This window comes from Protopterus annectens, chromosome 6.part1 (assembly GCF_019279795.1).
Source record: "Protopterus annectens isolate FY-2018-M chromosome 6.part1, PAN1.0, whole genome shotgun sequence".
In the NCBI taxonomy this organism is placed as follows: domain Eukaryota; kingdom Metazoa; phylum Chordata; order Ceratodontiformes; family Protopteridae; genus Protopterus; species Protopterus annectens.
Genome location: NC_056738.1, coordinates 489,120,380 through 489,142,815, shown reverse-complemented (window position 1 = coordinate 489,142,815; position 22,436 = coordinate 489,120,380). Strand labels below are relative to the sequence as shown.

General features: G+C 37.3%; 1 protein-coding gene across 1 annotated transcript in view; it reads right to left on the bottom strand.

Moving 5' to 3' along the window:
• The window catches only part of PIKFYVE (phosphoinositide kinase, FYVE-type zinc finger containing), a 3,858,188-nt gene that overhangs the window by 165,304 nt on the left and 3,670,448 nt on the right, over positions 1-22,436 (bottom strand). Inside the window, 1 exon segment of the mRNA XM_044075403.1 lies at positions 19,759-19,862. Coding sequence (XP_043931338.1) covers positions 19,759-19,862 — 104 coding nt within the window.

Sequence of the window (22,436 nt, the reverse complement as noted above, 5' to 3'; positions counted from 1 at the left end):
ACTTTTTTATCAGATGGATTAACCATCGGGATATGTTTTATGCTGGTAGGAACTATTTTTCCTTCATACGGAGGTATTATATGACTTTGGATTTCATTGTTTTGTGTTTGGATATTCATGTCTGACACAGTGAACTAGCTGAATACATTTCCGATTAGTGACTTTATAAATGCAGGACTTTGGGCCACGAATGGTGTACTAATGTGAAACTTTTACTGTTGTGCTACTATTTTTTGAGTTTTGGGACATTTTTCCATATTAGGTTCATTTGGACACTTTTTTATTTAGTATTATTTATACTTAAGTGTTGCAATGTGTGAGAATTTATGATTTATGCATTTATATGACGTGTTTTTCAGCATTTGAACTATACCTGCAACAGTTTATACCTGTATGCTATTGGTTATAACCTATTTGCAATTTATAACCTATTTATCAGTGTTTGTTCGATTAATATGTTCATGCACGTTTTTTGAACCACCTTATGAGGTCTGATCAACCCAATTTTGTATGTACTATCCACTGATTGTCTGATATCGTTATTTTGACCTGGGGTATATATGTACAGTCTGTTCTTTTGGACATTTGAGTTTGTTATACACACACTTTATTAATGATTGGGGATTATTAGCACAGGTCATTTATACAACACAATACAATACCATTTCTAGGAGACCCACTTAATAGTAATTAGATCTTATGGTTGACACTTTTTTTATTTTTGGTTCTCTAAACCATTTGACTTCTTATAAGACCATACATTTCTAACATAGCAATGCCAACTTTGGACTGTACATGTGTATGGACATTCTTTGTGATGTATGTATTTCTGGTCTCTACCTAATTATTATATTACCCATAGTCCCTACTTGATTTTTGGGTGGTATCATAATTAGCGTTTCCAGCATATAGGCAACATATGACCTTGCTACTCCTGACTTCATCCTTTTTTACAGAAGTTATTTGGGATCCCCTCTACCCATCTATTGTAGCCATTTATACACATTTTTTTCTTTTACCAGGATTATGGTTATTCATATTGGAGCAACATAGCACCACTTTGGATCTTATCGGGTGGGGACTATTATTGTACTCCACTGAATAATATTCATATTTTTGGCTAGGACATTTTGAATATAGTATTACCACACTGCTGAAGTATTTCCTTCAGAATTTTGATGGTTTTTTTTATACTAACTGTTCTGGCATATACCCATTGTGCGACGTAGCACCACCATTAATTGAGTTCAGGAGCTGGTGGGGGCTATTACTGTACTCCATTGGGAAGCATAATTATTGGTATTACTTATATTTTTAATTTTCTTGTTGGTGAATCTTCATTGTTGGTCCATTAAAGGGGGTGTGTGCCTCCTATTTGGTATTGAATCATTTTTTTGTTCTGGTCTACTGACAAGTTACTTTTGGTTCTCATTATGGACCTTAACCAACTGCTTAGAGGTATATCATCTGATAGTAATGATTTAGGTATATTTGGAGTAGGGGCTCAAGCAATGGGTTCGGAGGGGCAGGAATCAGCATCATTGGAGTTGGATTGTCAGGGCTTGTTTGGCCAGTTGTCCAGGAGCATGAAAAACGAAAGAGCCAATGTTTGGCACTTGCATTTATTTAAAGCCTATATGTTGAAAAACATTAGTCTCACGGGATTACAGGTGACAATTCAGCCCTTGGTCAATAACATTGATGAGGATTTACAAAAAACATGGGAAGGTATACAACAACAGGCATCAATGGGGTTTGCTCAGGCTCTTACCTCATATTATGACTGATGTATAGATGGTGGGATTTTTTGCAAATTACATCAGATGCTCAGGTTGAATCCCATTGGCTTCTTTGTACATTGGATGTAGTTTCTTTATATACCAATATCCCCCATTGTGCTGGCCTTTTGGCGGTGGAACACTGGCTTGGAGTTGCCCAACTATATCCCCTTGGATTTAATACCTTGTTAGTGGTCATGACAGAACATGTCCTGACTAAAAATGTTTTTTATTACCAGGACAAATGTCACTGGCAAACTACGGCCATGGGGGCATCCTTTGCCTCCATTTATGCCAATTTGTTTATGGCCTTTATAGAAGAACAAATTATATATGACCCCTTACACAATCTTTATTTGCCAGAAATGGACATCTGGAAACATTACCTGGATGACTGTTGGCTGATATGGAGAGGGGATTTGGAGTATTTACAGGAATTTGTGGAATACCTAAATGGGAATAAATGGGGTATCGAGTTTACCTGCACACAAGATCCAAATCATATTACCTTTTTGGATGTTCTTATAACTAAAAACACCGAAGGGTCTTTGGAGAAGCAGGTGTTCTGCAAATTTCCTGAATACAACTCCCTCCTCCATGCCAGCAGCCATCATCCGCCACATGTCATCCAGAATATACCGAAGTCTCAGTCCATGAGAATAAAATGTATTTGCTCTGACAGGGATCAATATAATCACCAAAAGAGGGATATGGTCAGGAGATTTAAGGAACATGGATACAAATCTGGAGTGATCACAATGGCATGTAGGGAGGCGAGTGGTATGGACAGACAGGAGCTCTTACAATATAAAGATAAATCTACTTCTGAATCGGCTCCTATCAGAATGATTACCACATATGTTCGGAATACTACTGTTTTTTGTGAAGTTGTAAAACAGAATTGGAACATCTTACAAGCAGATGAGAAGATCAGGACACTTATTGGGGACAAATGCCATTTTGGTTTTAGGAGGGGTAGGTCTTTGGCATCCCACTTTAATCACTTTAAGGTGCCAGCCCGTATGGTTGCCCCCTTTCAACAATCTACTCTATTGGGGGATGTCCTTTAGGGCTGCTATAGTTGTGGCCATTGTGCACAATGCATTAGGCTCAATTAGACAAAAACTTTCAGTAGTCGTAATACTAGTCATGTTAATGACATCAAATTCTTTGCTAACTGTTCATCTGATTGGGTCATATACCTAACCACCTGTACATGTTCGGCCTTTTATGTGGGCCAGACGTCCAGGCCTGTGAAGTTTAGGATCAGTCAGCACATGAGTGACATTAAATCAAAAAGGCTTACTAATGCATTATATAAACATGTGGTTGTTCATCCTGCGGCATCACTCAGATTTACCGTTATTGATATCATCAAGGGGAAAAGAACTAATAAAATTGGTTGGCACAATATAATTAATAAAGAAAAAAGATGGATAATTAAACTAGGGGGTTTGATTCCCCCTGGATTGAATGAGCAATTGTGAACAGCCAATGAATGATCTTTGTCATACATGGGTGTGTGTATATAAGGAGTGCGTGATTTTTTTGAGTTACACTGAGGAAGGCTCTTATGCATGCCAAAACTGGTCTGTATGTGTTAACATTTTATTAAAAGTTGCACCTGATACACCCTTGTGCTGGCTTTTTTTACTTTTGGATCATTGTCTCTTTAAGCTGTGCACTGCTGTACTCGCAGGGGAACACACTAGACTGAAGGAAAGGAAAAAGGGATGGACATTCAAGGTTTACAGCAGTGATGGGTTACTGGCTTGCAAAGTACAGTTGTGTAAGCAAACGTACCATAACAGGAAGTGAATAGATCACTGTTGCAGTACATAAGCTGCATGATTTGTATCCTGCCAAGGATATGACAGCCAATGACAACAATAATAAAGGGGACATTCACAGCTGTGGGCAGTACAGAGGTGTTGAACTCCTGTCACTCTCATGAAAGTTCTGGAGAGGTGCAGTGAGACAGATAGTTGGGAAGAAGCTATAAATAAGGAATGAGTCCAACTGGGCATTCCTAGACTTGGAGAAAGCATATGACAAGGTCCCAAGAAAGCTGAACTGGGCAGTGCTGCGATGGTTCAAAGTCCCGGAAACATTAGTAGAATTAGTGCAAAAAGTGTTTGGGCTGATGGAAGGGGTGTCCAGTGGGAGTGGGTGTGCATGACGGTTCAGTTCTGCTGTTCATACTGGTGATGGACTACATTAGCAAACAGGGACAGATCATAAATATACTGAATATAGACAATGTGCCATTACAGCAAGACTATGAACATGAACATCAGCAAAGAGTAAGGGAATGGAATGGAAAATTTGAGATGAAAGTTAGTACAGATAAAGCAGTTGCAACGGCAGCAAACAGAATCAGAAGCTGAGAATTGAATCAGAAGGGCAAACAGTGGAACAAGTTAACAGCTTCAAGTACTTGAATAGGTGAATGAGGAAGATGGTCTGAATAAGGAGGACCAAGCTATAATTAGAGGGGCTGTAGCCAACTGACACAGAGTGTCAGGGGTAGTGCAAGACAAAAAATGCCAAACAAACTGAAAAGTAAGTGGCACAAAAAACAGTGATATAACCAATACCACTGTATGGTACAGAAATCTGGGTAGTGAAGACAGAGCAGTTAAGGGAGCTAGAGGTGATGAAGTGCCTCAGATGGATGGCAGAATGCACACTGTGGGACAGATGAAGTGAGGACATCGGAGTAGAAGCCCACGTAGCTCCAAATGCAATGAATATTACACATAACAGTTTACGGTGGTTCGGGCACATGTGCAAGAAAGCAATCTGCTGAAGAGGATTTGGGACTCACGGAAAGAGGGCAAGAGGAAACAAGATGTCCAGCAAGGAGATGGATGGACTGTATGGATGGATTGTGTGGGGGAAGAACTGTGGCAGTCAGACGTGGAAGTTACGAGAGTTGCAATGAATCCTGAGAGATGGTGACACAATGTGACACCCTGACCCTGTACAGAAAATGGGAAAAGGGGGGTTGATGATGACTAATGATATCACAGCCAACCAGTATTCAAAGCTTTAGAGCATGTGATGAGCCTGAAGACAGATGCATACACAGTCAAAGAGTAGGGCAACAAGTACTTTAGAGCTTTCTTACCACAGAAAAAAAGGAGGCTAGAGCCCTGAAAAAAGGAATATACTAGGAAAAGAGAGCAGATCTAGACATATATATATGTAAATTATACTAAACATACATATTTATATATTTTAGTTCTGTACCCTGGCAAAAACAAACATTTCTAATGGCAAAACAGAGAATGGATTGAAGGACAGGTTACTGGACTAAGGATCTATTTGAACTACTGTTACAGTAAGTTTATCTATTTATTTATTTATTTTATATTTGTTGACCGAATTTGTCCAACTGGGCTACAAATGCCCATTTTCAGTGGAGGCTAGAAGAGAAAAGCTACAACAGAAAATAGAAATTTTACATATTGAATACATATAGAAATACATTCATCAGTACCACAGATTACTGCATTACAGTATCATACATTAAACTGTGGCAAGTGAAATACATATAGAAATACATTCATCAGAGGGATACATTCATAATTACATATTATATACATAATAGTGCAATAGTTACATAGTACAACTCTAACTAGTAAACTATTTTGGCTATTTACATCATTAGATAACTCCTGCAGCTGCCTAAGCTGTATGGATAGATTACCAAAGCTAAGAAAGATGGGTAGGAGACAGAAGGAGGGTCAAGGATCACCTAAAAAAGGTTATAGCAAATCTTGTTCTGGACCTAGAAAAGGAATCTTGTTTACAGTGTTTTGCGAAAGTAAGAATGCTTCTTAAGTCCACCCCTTTCCAAAAGGCTATCAAAAAGTCCAACACCCTGTTGGAATGAGCCCTAAACCCTGACTGGAAGTGGTTTGTTGTGGTAGGTATAACAAAAATGAATAGCAATGAAACAACCATTTGTAAATTTTCTGTTTTGACACTGGCTGACCTTTTTTCCTGCCTTTATAGGAAACAGTTGATTGGTTTCCCCGAAGGATTTAGTTCTATCAAGATAGTATCTGGGTTGTCACTGGGCACTGAATATGAAAATCTGTTTCTCTTGTTTCTAGGTTCTATAAAAAACACAGGTTGAAGAATAATTTGACTCAAAGTAACATCTGAGACTGCTTAAGTATAAACATATGATTTGCTCTCAAAAATACCCTATCCTTGTAAAACAACAAGGGAAGGTTGACCTACTGTAACAGCTTGTAAGTTGGACACTCTTCATGAAGGAGTCAGAGCAACACCATGTTCCATGTTAAGAACCTCAACTAGCCTGAAGAGTTTTTCAAATGAAAGAAGAGTATTTTTTCAATATAAACCCAAGATCCCAAAGAGGAGCCACCTGCTTCCAAAATGAACAAATACATTATAACCCCCTTTCAAAAAATGCTGGACTTGAGAGAGGATAGAAATGGTGCTGGATCTATAGGTAGACAAGCAAAAATGGTCAAGAGATTAACTTTAAAAGAAGATTAGAGAAGGCCACACAATACCAACTCTCACAAATATAGGAAAAAAACAGAGGCAATCATCTCTAAAAATGGCCCTGGTTCTTACTAAGGCACCAACTAGAAAATCTTTCCCACATACAAAAATATATAGGATTTCCTAGTAGCAGGTTGCTTTGCCTCATTTAACATCTGCTACGCATCCTCACACGTAGGTACATAAAAGGTATTACATTTCTATGATCCAGGCAGTCAGTTAAAAGAGGTTTAAGGTTGTGGTTTAGCAAACAACCCCCTAACTTATATGAGGAAAACTGGCCATATTCCAAAGAAAGGAAAACCTCTGTTGCTTGGGCCAAAAGAGGGTTGCCACAATAATGTTTGGAGAGTCCTTCTAAATTTTTAGACTATTAGGGAAAAGGTATAATGAAACATTCCAGTTCAAGGGAATGGAATCGCATCTGTCTTCCAACCTGCATGCAAGGAATCATGGAGTAGAATTTCTTTAACTTCCTGTTTTTGACTGGAGGTGAGCAGATCAATTTGAGTAGCTACCCAAAGCGAGGCCAAACCTTGGAGGACCACAGGTTGAGCTTCCATTAGTGAGCATTCGCATTGAACCTGCTCAGCTTGCCTACAATAATGCTGTACACTAACAGAAAGTATGATGCCTGAAGGCAGGGGATTTGCTGACCAACTAAAACCTCAGAAAACCACATCTAGACTAATGTACTGGATAAGATTTAGTATTCACTCTCCATGCAGAGGTCTGTGATGACTTGAAGAGGTCCTGGGAGGCCAAAGAAAATAAAGAGAATTTAGAACTACTATTACTGCCAACATCTCTTTGAAAATTAAAAGTTTCGGTCCATCTGGATTGTCTCACAGACCATGAACTTTTTACTTCGTCTTGAGTTGTTCCAGAATGAAAAGCAGCAAAAAGGGAGAAGGGAAGACCAAGGTTGAGGGCCAACTGGTCTATCCACCATTTAACATCTTTTTTTTTAACAAATTCCAAAACTGGGACTTAAAAAGACAGTTGGTAATTGTGCCAGATTGAAAAGGAGAACCAATCAGTGCCAGGGGGCCCAAGGAATTAGACAATTACTAGAAAAAGAGATTCTTGGGGAAACATTGGAAATTATTTGTAATGCCAGATGTAGAAGGTTATGGTAAGAGCCCAAGGTAGGGAGAAAACAGAGAGATATTGTTACTTCCTTAATTATTGAAAAGGCAGACATTTGAGGAGTGGGTAGTAGACAAGATTTTGGAAATATTAAGAAATTTAGAAAATGGATCAGATGAGACAGCTGGTGCTTGGGAAGCACTGAAGGTAGTTGCTGTAGATGAAATAATGGAAAGTAGTATAGCAAATGGTAACAAAAATATCACAAACGGCTGACAAGAGCTAAAGCTCTGCAGAATAATTTAGGCAATCTTAAAGAGGAGGAACAGGAGCAACTAAGAGGTGCCAGGGAAAATATCAGAGTATTTGGATAACATGCAATGTGGTAATTACTTTACAACAACCTTACAGCACAAAAATGTTTAAGGTAGAGACTAAGGAAGAAGAAAGTAAAGATAACAGTAGTAAAGTTGAGGGACAATAAGTCCAAGAAAATTATAAAAACCCTGGAAGAATTAGGGAAATATTCCAGATATTTTATGAAAATCTTTATAAAGCACAGAAAAGTGACCATAAGATCAGATCATGACAAAGAATTTCATTGTAAACTTGTGTTTGCCAAAGGTGGAAGAGTTAGTGATCCACTAGTCAATTACAGAAGAAGAAATAAAAAATGGTAATGGGCAGTTAGCAGGCCTGGATATATATTATATATATATATATATACACACACAAACACACATATGTGTTTATAAACAGATATATTCGCAGAAAACTGAAAGATGGGTGAGTGGGGTTTCTAATAAGGATACAAAAGAAATTATTTAATAGTGAAGAAAGCATTGTGGTAGTTTAAGAGGGAAATATTCCTGCTGAAGCATATAGAACAATTTTAATATCAAATTGTGACTACAAGAGTATTTATGTCTAAACTTTGAAATAGTTATCAAATGAGTTGTTAAAATTGAAAGACCTAGATCAGTGCATTTTTGTAGAGGGGAGGCAGACATCTGGTAATATTAACAGCACTGATAATTCAGAAAATTGATCATTAAGAAAGATACAGAGGATGAAAAATTACCATTACTACTGGCATGCCTGGATGCAGAGATGGTGTTCAATAGGGTAAGCTACGAATTTATGTGCAGGGTGATGCTTGAATTTGCATTTACTATAGAAATAACTGAATTAATAACGAATAGAGAGACTGGGAAAGAAATGAGATTATACAATGACCGGACTAAAATATTCAAAAGCGAGCACACTGATTGGCCAACCCAACCAGTGTGCCCGTTGTAAATCCGAGACTATACTAACAGAAAAAGGTCCGGTCATCCGGACTTTTTCCCGTTAGTATATCTCATTTTTTTTACTTTTTTTTTAAAAAAAAAAAAAAAAAAAAAAAAAACAAAGGAAATGGAAGACTTTTTACTTTCGGGAGATGGCACAGACAGAAATAAAAGGATAATTAGGTACGTTCTACAAATCTTTAAAAACTTACCTGATTATCCTTTTATTTAGTCTGTCCCGACTCTCCCGAACATAAAAATGCTCCTGGTTTCTTCTTTTTTATTAATTATAAAGAAGCAGCAATGGAGATCTTCCATTCTCCTTTGTTAACTCTTCACAGCACTTATGTACTGCGTAAACGGTAGAACACAAATCCCACACGCATGCACAATACATAAAAAAAAAAAAAAGCTCCGGGATGCCAACAAGATGCTGAAGGGCAGTACGGACATATTATACAAAGACATTATTTAAGAAATATAAGTAATCTTTTTCTTAAATAATGTTATTGTATAATAGCAATAACCCACGTCTGGGTGTGGGTAATGCTAGATTTACCCATGGTTGTCTTTGTTTGGCCACTCGGGCTTCGCACTCGTGACCAAACCACACCAAACGTGGGTAAATCTAGCATTACCCACACCCAGACATAGGTTGTTGCTTAAGTAACATTTGGGTGGGGGGTTCAAACTGAGTTAGCCTAAAGGAATATGGCTTTACTTTACTTATTTTACATTTGTTTACCAGGAATGTCCAAATGGACAAAGTGTCCTTTTTCAGCAGAGGCCCAGGGAGAAAATCCCCACATAAAATCTGACCGACATTTACAATAATACATTTTGGTAAGCAATAATACATTTATTTTCTATGATACAGAGGGGGTAGACAACATATGACAACACAAACGAAGACAATTGCCTAGAATATAACATGCCAGTTTAACATTATTCAGTGATTATAAGTTACAAAAAGAAAACAGTAGCAGATGTATGTGGTAGTAAGTAAGGTAATTCACCTCAGAATGGGGAATGAATAGAAACTAATCATAATAGGAGTACTTCTGTATTAGGTGTTTTGAAAAAAAATTGAAGAAGATCCTGGCCCTGGTATGATAGCGGCTAATTTGGGTAGGGTGTGTTAGAGCAAGAGTATAGACACTGGCAATAAGAGATACAAACATCCAAGGGTATAAATGAAAAGGAATGCAGGAATGAAAAACATTGTTTGCAAACATATCTGACAAATTCAGAACAAGAATGTTACTGTGTTGTGGAATACTTTCAGACAATTCAAATGTTTTTGTGCTTTAAACTAAATGAAGATAAAACAAAAAATATAGTGCCACTGTATGAATTAGTACAGCAATTCTCATACCTTTCAGAGCATGGAAAAGTCTAATATTTATGAGTATGGCTTAGGAAAGACTCATTAGTGTGACAAAGGAGATGTGGGAGGAAACTTAAATATAATCCAAAAGGTAAGGGATTATATTGTTATGACTATGAATATGGATAGTAAAGAGACAGTGAAAATGTTTTTGGTCCCTTGATTCTATATGTTGAACAGGCAAATTTCTATCAACTGGATGACAAATTATAGAAAGAATTAAAGAAGGAACCAAAAAAACTTGACTTAGGAAGAAAAGAGGCCTAGAGTTAAATGGGATAAGATTCTACAGACTGGGCAAGTGGCCACGAGTTTGCCTGATTTAAAGGGGTACTTTAAGGCTAGGCAGTTAAGGCTATTTTATTACAAGTAGATGGATATAAACTAAAATGGAAAGATATGATGATTAGAGAAGGAGGGAGTACCAGATAGATTGTTTTACTGGAAACAGGTGCTGGGGAAGAATAAACATTGTGCATTTGAAGTGGCAGACAGTACACTGATGATAAGCTAGTTTGTATATATATATATATATATATATATATATATATATATATATATAAAACAGAGATTTTGCCAACAATATTCTCAAATAAAGGTACAAGTCACTGGGGTAAAAGTAAGAGAATAGGAGGAAGCAAAAGAATTGTTTGGATTATGATTGGGATAGACTTCCACATTAAGGAATAATATTGGGATAGAGAAAGACAGAGACAGAGAGGAAGGAGTGGTAAGTGAATGGCCATCTCAGGAGAATATTTAGTGAAACTGAGAATGAATATAGCTATAAAAAGGGGTGGGGGGATAACTATCTGTATACCTCAAACAGATTGCAGAGGATCCTCTTCAAGGTTCAGAGTAACTGCTGGAGACTTATGGGGAGTGTCAGGAGAAACTGGAAGCATGTTTTCTGGGAGTGTGCCGAGTTGACAGAGCTTAAAGTAGTTTTGTAAAATATCTGGCAGATTATGCCTGAAAAAATGAAGTTACTAGAGAGAGAGAATGAGAATACATCTAAGCTGAAGTTGGGAAACAGCAATACCATGAGAAAGTCTTTTTATGTTAGCAACCAACTAGTGATAACTAGGAAGTGGAAAACAATGGTTAGACCAGTCCTGGAAGATGTGCTATGTACTGTAAAGGAAATACAACCATTTGTAGGAAGCTTGTTATATAGAAGAAAGTGCAAGATGCACACCCCTAAATGAAATGTGCAGGACCACTTCCTTCACAATGGGGACAAGGGATGGGGAAGACTTTCCAGTTCAGAAGAACTGAAAATGGAACAAAAGTAAAAAGTTGTGAATGGCATTTAGGTTTATTGGTTGGAATATATGTATAATGTTAAAAGTTAAAAACGTTTATGAAAAAGGTGAAAGTGATAGTGATATGAGGCTGATGACAATTTTTAATGCCTATTGTTTGATAAATTATGAGTTCAATGAAACTGTTAAAAAACAGCTTAAACAAAGAAAAATTGCAGCCAGAGTTCTATTAACAAGCTTGTACCTCTTAGCTACCTATAAACGACTTTACCCTGAATCCAGCTCATATTCCCTTTTTTAGCACTCTCAAATACCATACTTACAACCTTTTATTATCCTATACACCAAACCATGTATAATTTAATACAGTGTTACTCCTGACATTAACAAAGTGGAAACACTCTGATAACATAAATCGATCAATCCCCAATGAAGACATTCTGTGGTGGTGTGCGTTTTTGAGATTTAATAATTTGCAACAAAATACTAGCATTCTCATATTATTTGATACTAATCAATCTAAGAAAGTAATCTCAAAAATAAAAGTGTTAAAATCCAGCTGGCACCACACTGCATCATCTCACTCTCAAAAGAGCTCCAACACTCTGCTTTAATTTAGAATCATCAAATAATCTAAAAACTTGGTCCTAACAAAAAAGCTTTTATAGCCCCTTACATATAGTCAACCATTACTAGTTTTCATTGACTTTTCCCTTAGAATCATTATGGACATTCAAATTCTTGATACACAGTATCATACAGACCCTGTAAGAAAAGACATCTTTTTAACTTTTTGAACAAATACACAATTCCTCTTCAAGTGATCCACAAGTGGTGACCATTCACTGAATTAGTCCAACTTAATCACAACTATGCCTACATATTCAGGTACAGTGCAATGAAAAAGTATTTGCCCCCTTCCCGATTTCTTTTTTTCTTTTTTTGCAGGTTTGTCACACCTAAATGTCTCAGATCAACAAATGTAAATATTAGACAAAGATAACCCAAGTAAAGACAAAATGCAGTTTTTAAGTGATGATTGTATTTATTAAGGAAAAAAAAAAACTATCCAAACCTACATGGCCCTATGTGAAAAAGTAATTGCCTCCTAAACCTAAACTGGTTGTGCCACCCTTGGCAGCAACAACTCCAATCAAGCGTTTGCGATAACTGGCAATGAGTCTTTCACAATGCTGTTAAGGAATTTTGGCCCACTCTTCTTTGCAGAATTGTTTTAATTCAGCCATATTGGAGGGTTTCTGAACATGAATCCCCTTTTTAAGGTCATACCACAACATCTCAATTGGATTCAAGTCTGGACTTTGACTAGACCACTGCAAAACCTTCATTTTTTTTTTTTTTTTTTAAGCCATTCAGAGATGGACTTGCTGGTGTGTTTTGGATCTTTGTCCTGCTGCAGAACCCAAGTGTGCTTCAGCTTGAGGTCACGAATTGATGACCGGACATTATCCTTCAAGATTTTTTGGTAGAGAGCAGAATTCATGGTTCCATCAATCACAGCACGTCATCCAGGTCCAGAAGCAGCAAAGCAGCCCAAGACCATCACACTACCACCACCATGTTTGACTGTTGGCATGATGTTCTTTTTCTGAAATGCTGTGTTACTTTTACGCCAGATCTAATGGGATGCACACCTCCCAAAAAGTTCAACATTTGTTTCATCATTCCACAAAATATTTTCCCAAAAGTCTTGGGGATCATCAAGATGTTTTTTGGCAAAAGTGAGACGAACCTTTATGCTGTTTTTGGTCAGCAGTGGTTTTTGCCTTGGAACTCTGCCATGCATGCCATTTTTGCCCAGTCTTTTTCTTAAGGTTGAGTAATGAACACTGACCTTAACTGAGGCAAGTGAGGCCTGCTGTTCTGGGTTTTTTTGTGACCTCTTAGATGAGTCGTCGCTGTGCTCTTGGGGCAATTTTTGTAGGCGGCCACTCCCGGGAAGGTTCACCACTGTTCCATGTTTTCTACATTTGTGGATAATGGCTCTCACCATCATTCGCTGGAGTCCCAAAGCTTTAAAAATGGTTCTGTAACCTTTTCCAGACTGATAGATGTCAATTACTTTGTTTCTCATCTGTTCCGGAATTTGTTTAGATCGTGGCATGATGTCTTCCTTTTTGGGATCTTTTGGCCTACTTCACTTTATCAGGTTCCATTTAAGTGATCTCTTGATTCAACAGGTCTGGCAGTAATCAGACCTGGGTGTGGCTAGTGAAACTGAACTCAGCTTTCCCAAAAATGTGATTAACCACAGTTACTTCATGATTTAACAAGGGGAGGGAGGTGATTACTTTTTCACATAGGTGCATGTAGGTTTGGATCGTTTTTTTTTCCTTAATAAATAAAATCAACACTTAAAAACTATATTTTGTGTTTACTTGGGTTATCTGTGTTTAATATTTACATTTTTTGATAATCTGAAACATTTAAGTGTGTCAAACATCAAAAAAATAAGAAATCAGGAAGGGGCAAATACTTTTTCATTGCACTAATACCATTTTCACAGCTACCTATGTATTGCCACACTTGTTATATAATTTAATATTAATATCAATATTAAGTCCTTATATGTTTTAAAAAGTAATATTAAGTCCTTGTATTACCTTTTAGCCTCTGGATGTTCACAGATACAGACCCAAGATCCAAAACAATACTTAATCCTTTGAAAAGGATTGTAACACCCTCAAGTCATCCAATTTAACAATATTTAACCAGATAACATTATTCAGACTTCAAATCAATGTATATTAAGAGCACTTAAAATTACAGTCTAACTTACTATTCAAGTCTTCAGGCAGACATCCACTAAGTCTAAGTCACACCACAGCAAGATCAAAGTGACATACCCACATACTATCATATATATATATATATATATATATATATATATATATATATATATATACACACACACACACACATGCAATATATATATATATATATATATATACATATACACACACACACACACACACACACACACACACACACACACACACACACACACACACACACACACACCAGGTTGTCAACAGAATTAACTCCTGTAGAAATATATGTAACAAATGGAAGAAGACTGAGTGCTTGTGGTTTTAATTCCAAAACTTTTGGATATAACAAAGATTTTAGCTTTAGGGGATAGAAGGATATGTATTTACTGGTCAGGGTTAGAGAAAAGTGGCTAGAGAAGGAGATAGGGTTAGAGAAAGGGGCTCGGAAAGGAAATAGATTTAGTGGTGTGTGTGTGTATCGTGTAGTGTTCGCATTATTGAAAGGGTTTTTTCAAACATGAGGTTGAAAACTAGGGATTAGGATGAGGGGGAGGGTTACTATTAGCACACTACTATTATGTGTGTATACGTGTGTGTGTGGGGGGGGGTGCAAACACAGCAATTTATCCATCACGTGAATGAATGAAATGTTACAAAATTTTAATAGCAATACTACTGGACTTAGACCTTGCAAGCCAAACATATTTAATTTTGTTAATAGGAGAATAACACAAAAGGAAACTATTTTTGTCTGTCAGTGTTGTTTTTAAACTTACATTATCTAGAATGAAAGAGAAAGTACTAAACCAATGTTCAGGCTATTCTGACCAGTGAGTAGTTACTCTTCAATATATATATACTTAAAAAAATGACCCCAAAGTGATGACATTTTCTAGAAAAGAAAACTGAGCATTCACAACAACTTCTAAATAATATGCAGAAGAAAACAGCATTCTTACATTACATTACCAATGACAGCACCCTTCTTGATGGTCATCCCTATGGCTGGGGTTGTCATATCTACCAATAAACAAATGGGGAAGGAAAGACAAATGTAGACTCCAGACTTCCCTGGGATAGGGAAGCTGAACCATATAAGCAGCAGAAAGGCACCTCAAAGAACTTACCCACCCATTCACACAAGGGCTCTCTCTCACATACATGCACACACACACACACACACACACACACACACACACACACACACACACACACACATACACCACAGAATGCTGTGCAACTCCAAGGGCATCTGGTATCTCCAGGCTTCACAAAAAGTACAGAATGTATCCACAATCCATTGTTAAATGTGAATGAACATTTGCCTATATTTCCCTATGAAAAAACAATAAATGCCACAGTCTAATAACTTATTTACACATATCTGGGCAATATGTACAACACAAAAAATTTAAATTTAGCATGCTGAAGGATTATGGTAACAAATCAATTTAGCAGCTAATGATATGACTAAAAGCAATAATGGCACAGAGATATTTGTGTATCAGGGAAAAAAAGAGTAAAAATCACAGGACATGAATTCATGAACAGCAAGCTGTTCCTATTTTGCACTTGTCAACATTTGGATTTACTTTAAAATGTATTTCAAATTTTACAGCAAAATACTCAGTGGCATTTGCTAAACAAAACAAACAAAAAATACTTCAACAATGAAAAGAGATTTGGCATGAGCAACAATAAACTACTCTTCACCCTTGAAACTCCCATGTATTGAAAATGCATCTGGCAGCCCATTAAACTACAAGGGACCTGCTGGGATTCAGTGCCAAACAGCATATAGTGAAGCAGTTATTAGTGGCTATGGGAAGGGTACAAGAATTCAAAAAGACAAACATGTAACAAATATGCTAACAGCATAAGACAATTCACTGGACACAAGTGTCTCTCTTTTCAGGAGAAGCATGGTACTCCATGTCCCTGCATGCATAAATAAATAAAGAAAGAAAAAGATAAAATACGTAAATAAAATGCATTCATAGCTAAACTTTAAACTTGTAGACTTAACGCTGCCCAGTTTATAAACAGCCAAATAATAAACACACACTCACCAGTCAACAAAATAAGGAAACCAAGGATCATACAATGAAACTCCTGTTTATTACAATCAATTCCTTCTCTTACACTATTAAAAAATTGTATGTACTTACCATAACGTTCCATCTCTACTATCCATTTTCATTCTTCCTCAACTGTTGGGTTCGGATCTGATCCTCAGATCCAACTCGGCCATTAAGCTCATGGCCAACAAAAAACTCTTGATTTCCTCTCTTACTCATAATGCACCAACCCCTAACATACCTCAGATCTTGTTTGCTGTTTTACATAAAGTAAAAGGAACTACTATACCCTACAGGAAAGGCCATATCTGTAAGCTCAATATTAAGGACAGTGGTATCCTTATAGTCTCCCATTCTTCCAGAATTTCACAATAAAATGGTTGGGCCATTTACTACCACAAATCCATCCCTCCATCCATTAGTACTGGAGTCCCTCTAGCAATTAGTATAGTTACCCCCTTTTCCTTTGTCTCGGATACTGAATATCATCCTGAAATCTTTTGTTCATTAAATTCACATCCTCATTTCTTTTCAAATGTATCTCCTGCAGCATTATCTGCACACTGTATTTCTTAAGCTTTCCTTTTTCTCTATGGATGTAAGGCCATTTACATTCCAAGATGATACAGATAGCACAGCCATTATAAAAAAAACCTTCTGTTCCCTTACATTATACATGACAGTTTTTTAAAGTGCATTTCTAACTATTGTGTTACATGCACACAATGTCTGGCAGGCTGATCTTGTACAGTTGTTTTTTTCTCATCTCCATTTGAACTTATGTCACATATTTCAAAACTTTTTGTTTTAATGAAAGCCCTCAAACAAAACACTACATACATTTTCAAAACTCCTTCCCTCCCTCCCTATTAGCACAGAGCAAACACACGGGCTATGCACATCTTCAAAAATGAAGTTTAGCCTTCTGTAAAGGAACAATTGCCCCAAATCAACATCTGCACCAATAGGCATTACCTAACCTAAAATTAAGGTTACCCATGTTAAAGCAAGTGCTATATCCTGTGTTCCCACTTACACTGATTGCTATCTCTTCTTTTCTCATCTCTATTCTCCTTCTTCCAGATGTGATAAACTTGTATGCTTTCAAAAATATTAACTTTCAGCTTTAAGAAAAAGTGCACTGGCCATCTTTAAATAAAACTGAATTGTACACTGTTCTATTAATTGCATTAAAAGATATAGGCTGCTAGGGAGGCTGTTATCTCTTATTCATTTTTCATAATTTCAAACTTTAGTTTTGACTGAAATGCTTGTCAGAACTCTCACGATTAATTGCTTGCACTTGCAGACAGCTAGTCTCCATGGAAAAGTACTCAGCAATGAATCTTTGTAAATTTCACTCCAAACAGAATGTACAGCTGCCTTCAGCTGTAGACTTGACTCCCACTGAACATTTGCTAATGGAAGAAAACTAATATTGTTGCAGTTGTAACAAACATAGCATTTTTCATGGCTTTCCTCATTTTGTCTTATTTTTAAAGCCTACTTTACTTACAAAAACACTTGTTTATAGCTTAAGCCACTGGCATTCATCTAGTTATTCACCCTTGTAAAAATAAGAGAAAATATCTTAATTCTACATACAGTATAAACAGTGCATCTCATCCCACCTCCAGTAGTCCAAGATCACAGCGTACTAACATTAAACTTGCTTTTGTCCATCCTTTCTTTTTATACTGTAAAGCCTGTGTTTCTTGCAACTAAAAAAGTACTTGCTTACCAACATTTAAAATACCCCAGGCTACACATTACATAAAACTGCTTTACTATATATAACATGCAGTATGCAGTTCATATTGTGAAATGTTTGTACAAATACTGACCAAAAACATTTTTTTTTTACATACAATTACTTTTTCCCCTTTTGGTGGCATTTTAAACATTAATGATAAAGTGGGATATATGCTTTAAAGTCCAACCACAAGTTTAACAAAACTCAATACAAGTCCTGTCTTTTTAGCCACTTTTTCTTGAAACACCATATTTCACAATTGTGACTTATGATTTACAGTCTTCCATTTATTCATTAAATTCAATGTTGCTGATGATCTTCCTGTTCATTTCCATCTCCCAACACCAGAGTCTGGTTCAAGACCAAAGTACTCCAGATTATTCTAGTCAAATCATGTGCTTTTCTGTCTCTCAAGCATTTTTTTTTTTGGAATACTGGAAAACGTTTCACTGACAAAGTATTTTAATGAACATTACTGTCATCAGAAAAAGAAAGAGTTGTCTTCTACTTGATCACTTTTTGTTGGATAACTTTTTTTTTTTATTATTTCCTCCTTAGATTGTTCTGCATCAAAAAATGATTCTGCTCCACCAGGAGAGATACTCTGAAGACAACTGGATACAGCAGCTTGAATCTCTCACCCGTCTCTTGATATTCCCTGATTGCTGGGATAAATTTGCTTCTCCTCTGCCTGGTGTACAGAGAATAATCATTTTCTACAAACACTCTGCTGTCTCCAGTTTTAACATTTTTCCCTTCTCTCACAGTTTTGTCAGTATCAACTATTCCTGCTGTTATGACTGCATCTTTACTAGTACAGGTCTTGGCTGCTTTCTCATGGCCAGGTTTGGAACATACATTCAATATGCCCTTTCAATTATGAAACCCTGCTGTGGAACACCAGTTCAGTTACTCATTTGTGCTTTCATAAAAGTAACACATTCTGTTCCTAAAAGTTTGTCTAGCATTGCAGAAAATCTCAGGTTTTCTTTGCACTACTAATTTTTGAAACAGCTCATCTGGAGACTCCTCATACTTGGCTATCTTTTTCTTCACCTCAACCGCTGATTTTTGCAGTTTTACCATCTCATCTGAAAGCAACTAACTAGTTAAAGCTTCTTATATTTTCAAGCCTTTTGTATTTTTGAGCCGATATATTCCCTCAATGCTTCATTTATTTTAATCATCTCTTAGTACAATTGATTTCTTTTTTTCCTCTAAATTACTGCTAGCCATCTCTTGAACTAAAGCTGAAGCTTGAACTGTTTTTGCTAAACAGCTGCAAAATTCTACCCAGATAGCGTTTTCTCTTCACCTTTTCTGGTTGATTTTCTTTCAGGTTTTCCAAATTTCGTCTTTTGCTGGAATACAGACAATGTGCTCACTAGCCAGTAACTTTAATTTTACCCATAAAACAGTTTCAATGGTAAGTTAAGCTGTTGATCAGTATGCGGCTATCTAGTACCTTTTTTATACCCAACAGACTAATTAAAGCCACCAACTACACAACTAGCTGGTAAAATTATTACTGAGGCCAGTAGCAAAAAAAAAAGTGTTTGAATATTGCAAAAATAGTTCAGCTGGGGGATGTTTAGGAATGTAAAGACATTAGTTATTTTCAGAAACAGTTATATGTCTCAGAAATGAAAAACTTTTATACATTCTGTAGTCCCAAAAGAGGAATTGCTTGCAATAACGGTTTCAAGTCTTACACAATGATTTCTAAAAAAGGTATATCATCACATTTCAGGCTTCATTTAATAAAGATAATGCTTCTGACTGTACCTTTTGCTGAACAGAAGTTGTTATATACTTGAAATAGTGTGGAGCAAAGTCTAGAAAGGACTGAACCTCTAGTCGCGGCATCTGTTTCAGGATAAATCGGTCATCTGGGGGAAACCATAAGTAGTAAATGTTATGCATATCTTCTCAACACAGCACAGAAATATAAAATATAAATACAGTAGCTACACACATAATGAAACTTAAGAACACTGACAAGAAACCTCTGTTGACAGACAGTTCATTCTGTCTCAAGCTGGCACTGATCTATTTTCTTAGTTTTGCTCCTTTTGGTTTACAATTTCCCAGAAATATGCATTAGGCTACTCAACCCCCACCCTACTGGCATATTCTTCTCAACAATGCTGGCAAAAATAAACCCATTAACATCCACTGCAAATTGAGAAGATCAATGTTACAATACTAAGTCTTGGAACTTCCTGACGTGCTGGAGTCCACAGCTAGCCTGAGTACCAGATCTCACCATCCAGCCCAGCCAGCAGAAGCCCTCCCTAGCTGGCAGCAGGACATAAGTGATATAAAGGGTCATCAAACCATCAACATCTTCATGTCTTTCTTGCTCAATATACTGAAATCCAGATGTTCCTCAACAGGAGCACAACATACCCCACTGACCATTCTCACTGATTTTAAGTAATGTTTGGAGGATGGGAAGAATGGGGGGGGGGTGACAGGCACAACATGACAAACAGGGGTAGTAGAGAGGAAAACAGTACTGCAACATTGATCTTACATAACATTTTCAATCATGGTTGGTTACCAACACCACTACACTATGTTCTTTGTAGTCAGTGTTGCAGTACTACGTCTTGGAAGAAATCCCCAAGTTAACTTATTGGGTGGTTGGCGAGCAGTCTGCTCCAGGGAGACCAGGCTCTGCAGTACGTTAGAGATATACTTGACCCTTGCTCTGGAAATAGCACTGAGGTTGTACTGCTTAGTAAAGGTGTGAATAGAAGTACACATGGCTGCTTCCAGGATAGACTAGGTTGATGTTCCTTTCAAGAATGCTGTCTGTGCAAGCTGTTTTCTCTCTGGTGGAATGTGTTCTTACTCTGCCAAGTATCTGTTTGCCATGATGTTTTTAACAGAAAATTAATAAAAATTGGATATCCAGTTTGAGGTGGTCTGTTTCCCTACAGGTCTTTCTTGTTTTCCTTCTGCAAATGCCACCAATAACTGATCAGAACTGTAACGGAATCTTGTGCCATGGAAGTAGAACATCTTGTGTTTCTGTACCTCAGTGAAATGGCAGATTCTTTCCCTTCTGTTCTGGGGATTTGGGAAGAACACTGGAAGATGGATGGCCTTGTTCACGGAGAGTTTTGATACCACCTTGGGCATAAAAGAGGGATTAGTTCCCAAGATGACTGCACCCCAGTGGAAGATGTGGAAGTGCTGCTTGAACATGTGGCCTTGAAACTCCAAGTGGGTGGGTGCAGAGTCAAATTTTTCAGTACATAATTCAGGTCCGATGTGGGGACCAGGTCTCTCTCTGGTAACCTGAGATGTAGTATCCCATTCAGAAATTGATTTTGTGGGGATGACAGTTAGTGGGAGTGGACACAGGCAGGCAGATATAGGTGAAGCATACACTTTTATAGTAGTATAACATAATTCTTCCTTCTACAAATGGGGGAGATATTCCAGCATCTGTTTCATCTTGCTTTGATGGGTAAAAACCCTTTATCTTTGCACTACACAGAAAACAACTGCCAGTACATCCTCTAAGAATGAGTGCCTGGACAGAAACAACAGCCAGTTATCCAAGGCTATCTGGTTAAATACCATCAGGTTGGGGTGAATGACAAACCCTTTGCTCTGGGTAAAGGGATATATGTGTAGAGGTAAAGTTTTGCTTCTTCTCCCACTGAAGGTGAGTAGTATGGAGAATTGGTTTGCCTGGGGCTCAGTATTTTCATTAGCCCAGGGATCAGAGGCAATGGAGGATAAACATAAATAATGTAAAAGGTCTGTCCAGGTGAAGAAAAAGGCATTCATTCTTCATGCTCCTGAAGGCTTCTGTAACTTCTTGAGCTGCCTGTTTAATGCAGATAAAAAAATGTCTTCTTCTGGGACCTACTAAATGTGCACCAAGTCGAGGAGCTTTTAAACACCCACTCACTGGGGTCTAGCAGGAATCTGATTAGAGGATCTGCTAGCAAGCTGCCATGTCCCAGAATGTAAGAGGCTACAGGGAACAGTAGTAGTTGCTGTTATGTTAATTGGCACAGTTCCCTTGCTAAGTCTCCAAAGTTGGAAAGAGTGAGTGTCCCCTTGTTTGTTGATGTACATCATCATAGTTGTGTTGTTTGTTAGGATCTTTATAGTTCTTGATCTTACGTGCTTTCATGTGCAAAATGATGACCACCATCTCTTTTTATGTTGCTGTACTAGCCTGCCAACTGCTTGTTCTAGGTCCCCTGTTAACTTTAACTGCTCAAGTTTACCCTCCAAGCTAGGTCCAAGCTATCCTTGGTCAGGATCTGGCTTGCTTCTTGAAGGTGGAAGGAGACACCCATATTTGCCTTGATGGTCTTCCCACTGTATAGAATTTCTTTTTTTAGGCAAAGGATGAGAGGTATGGTGAGCTTTTAATGGTTAGTGGTGTTGTGGACTGTAGTATTTTTTAGGAATCACTGCAGCTTTTTCATGTAGAG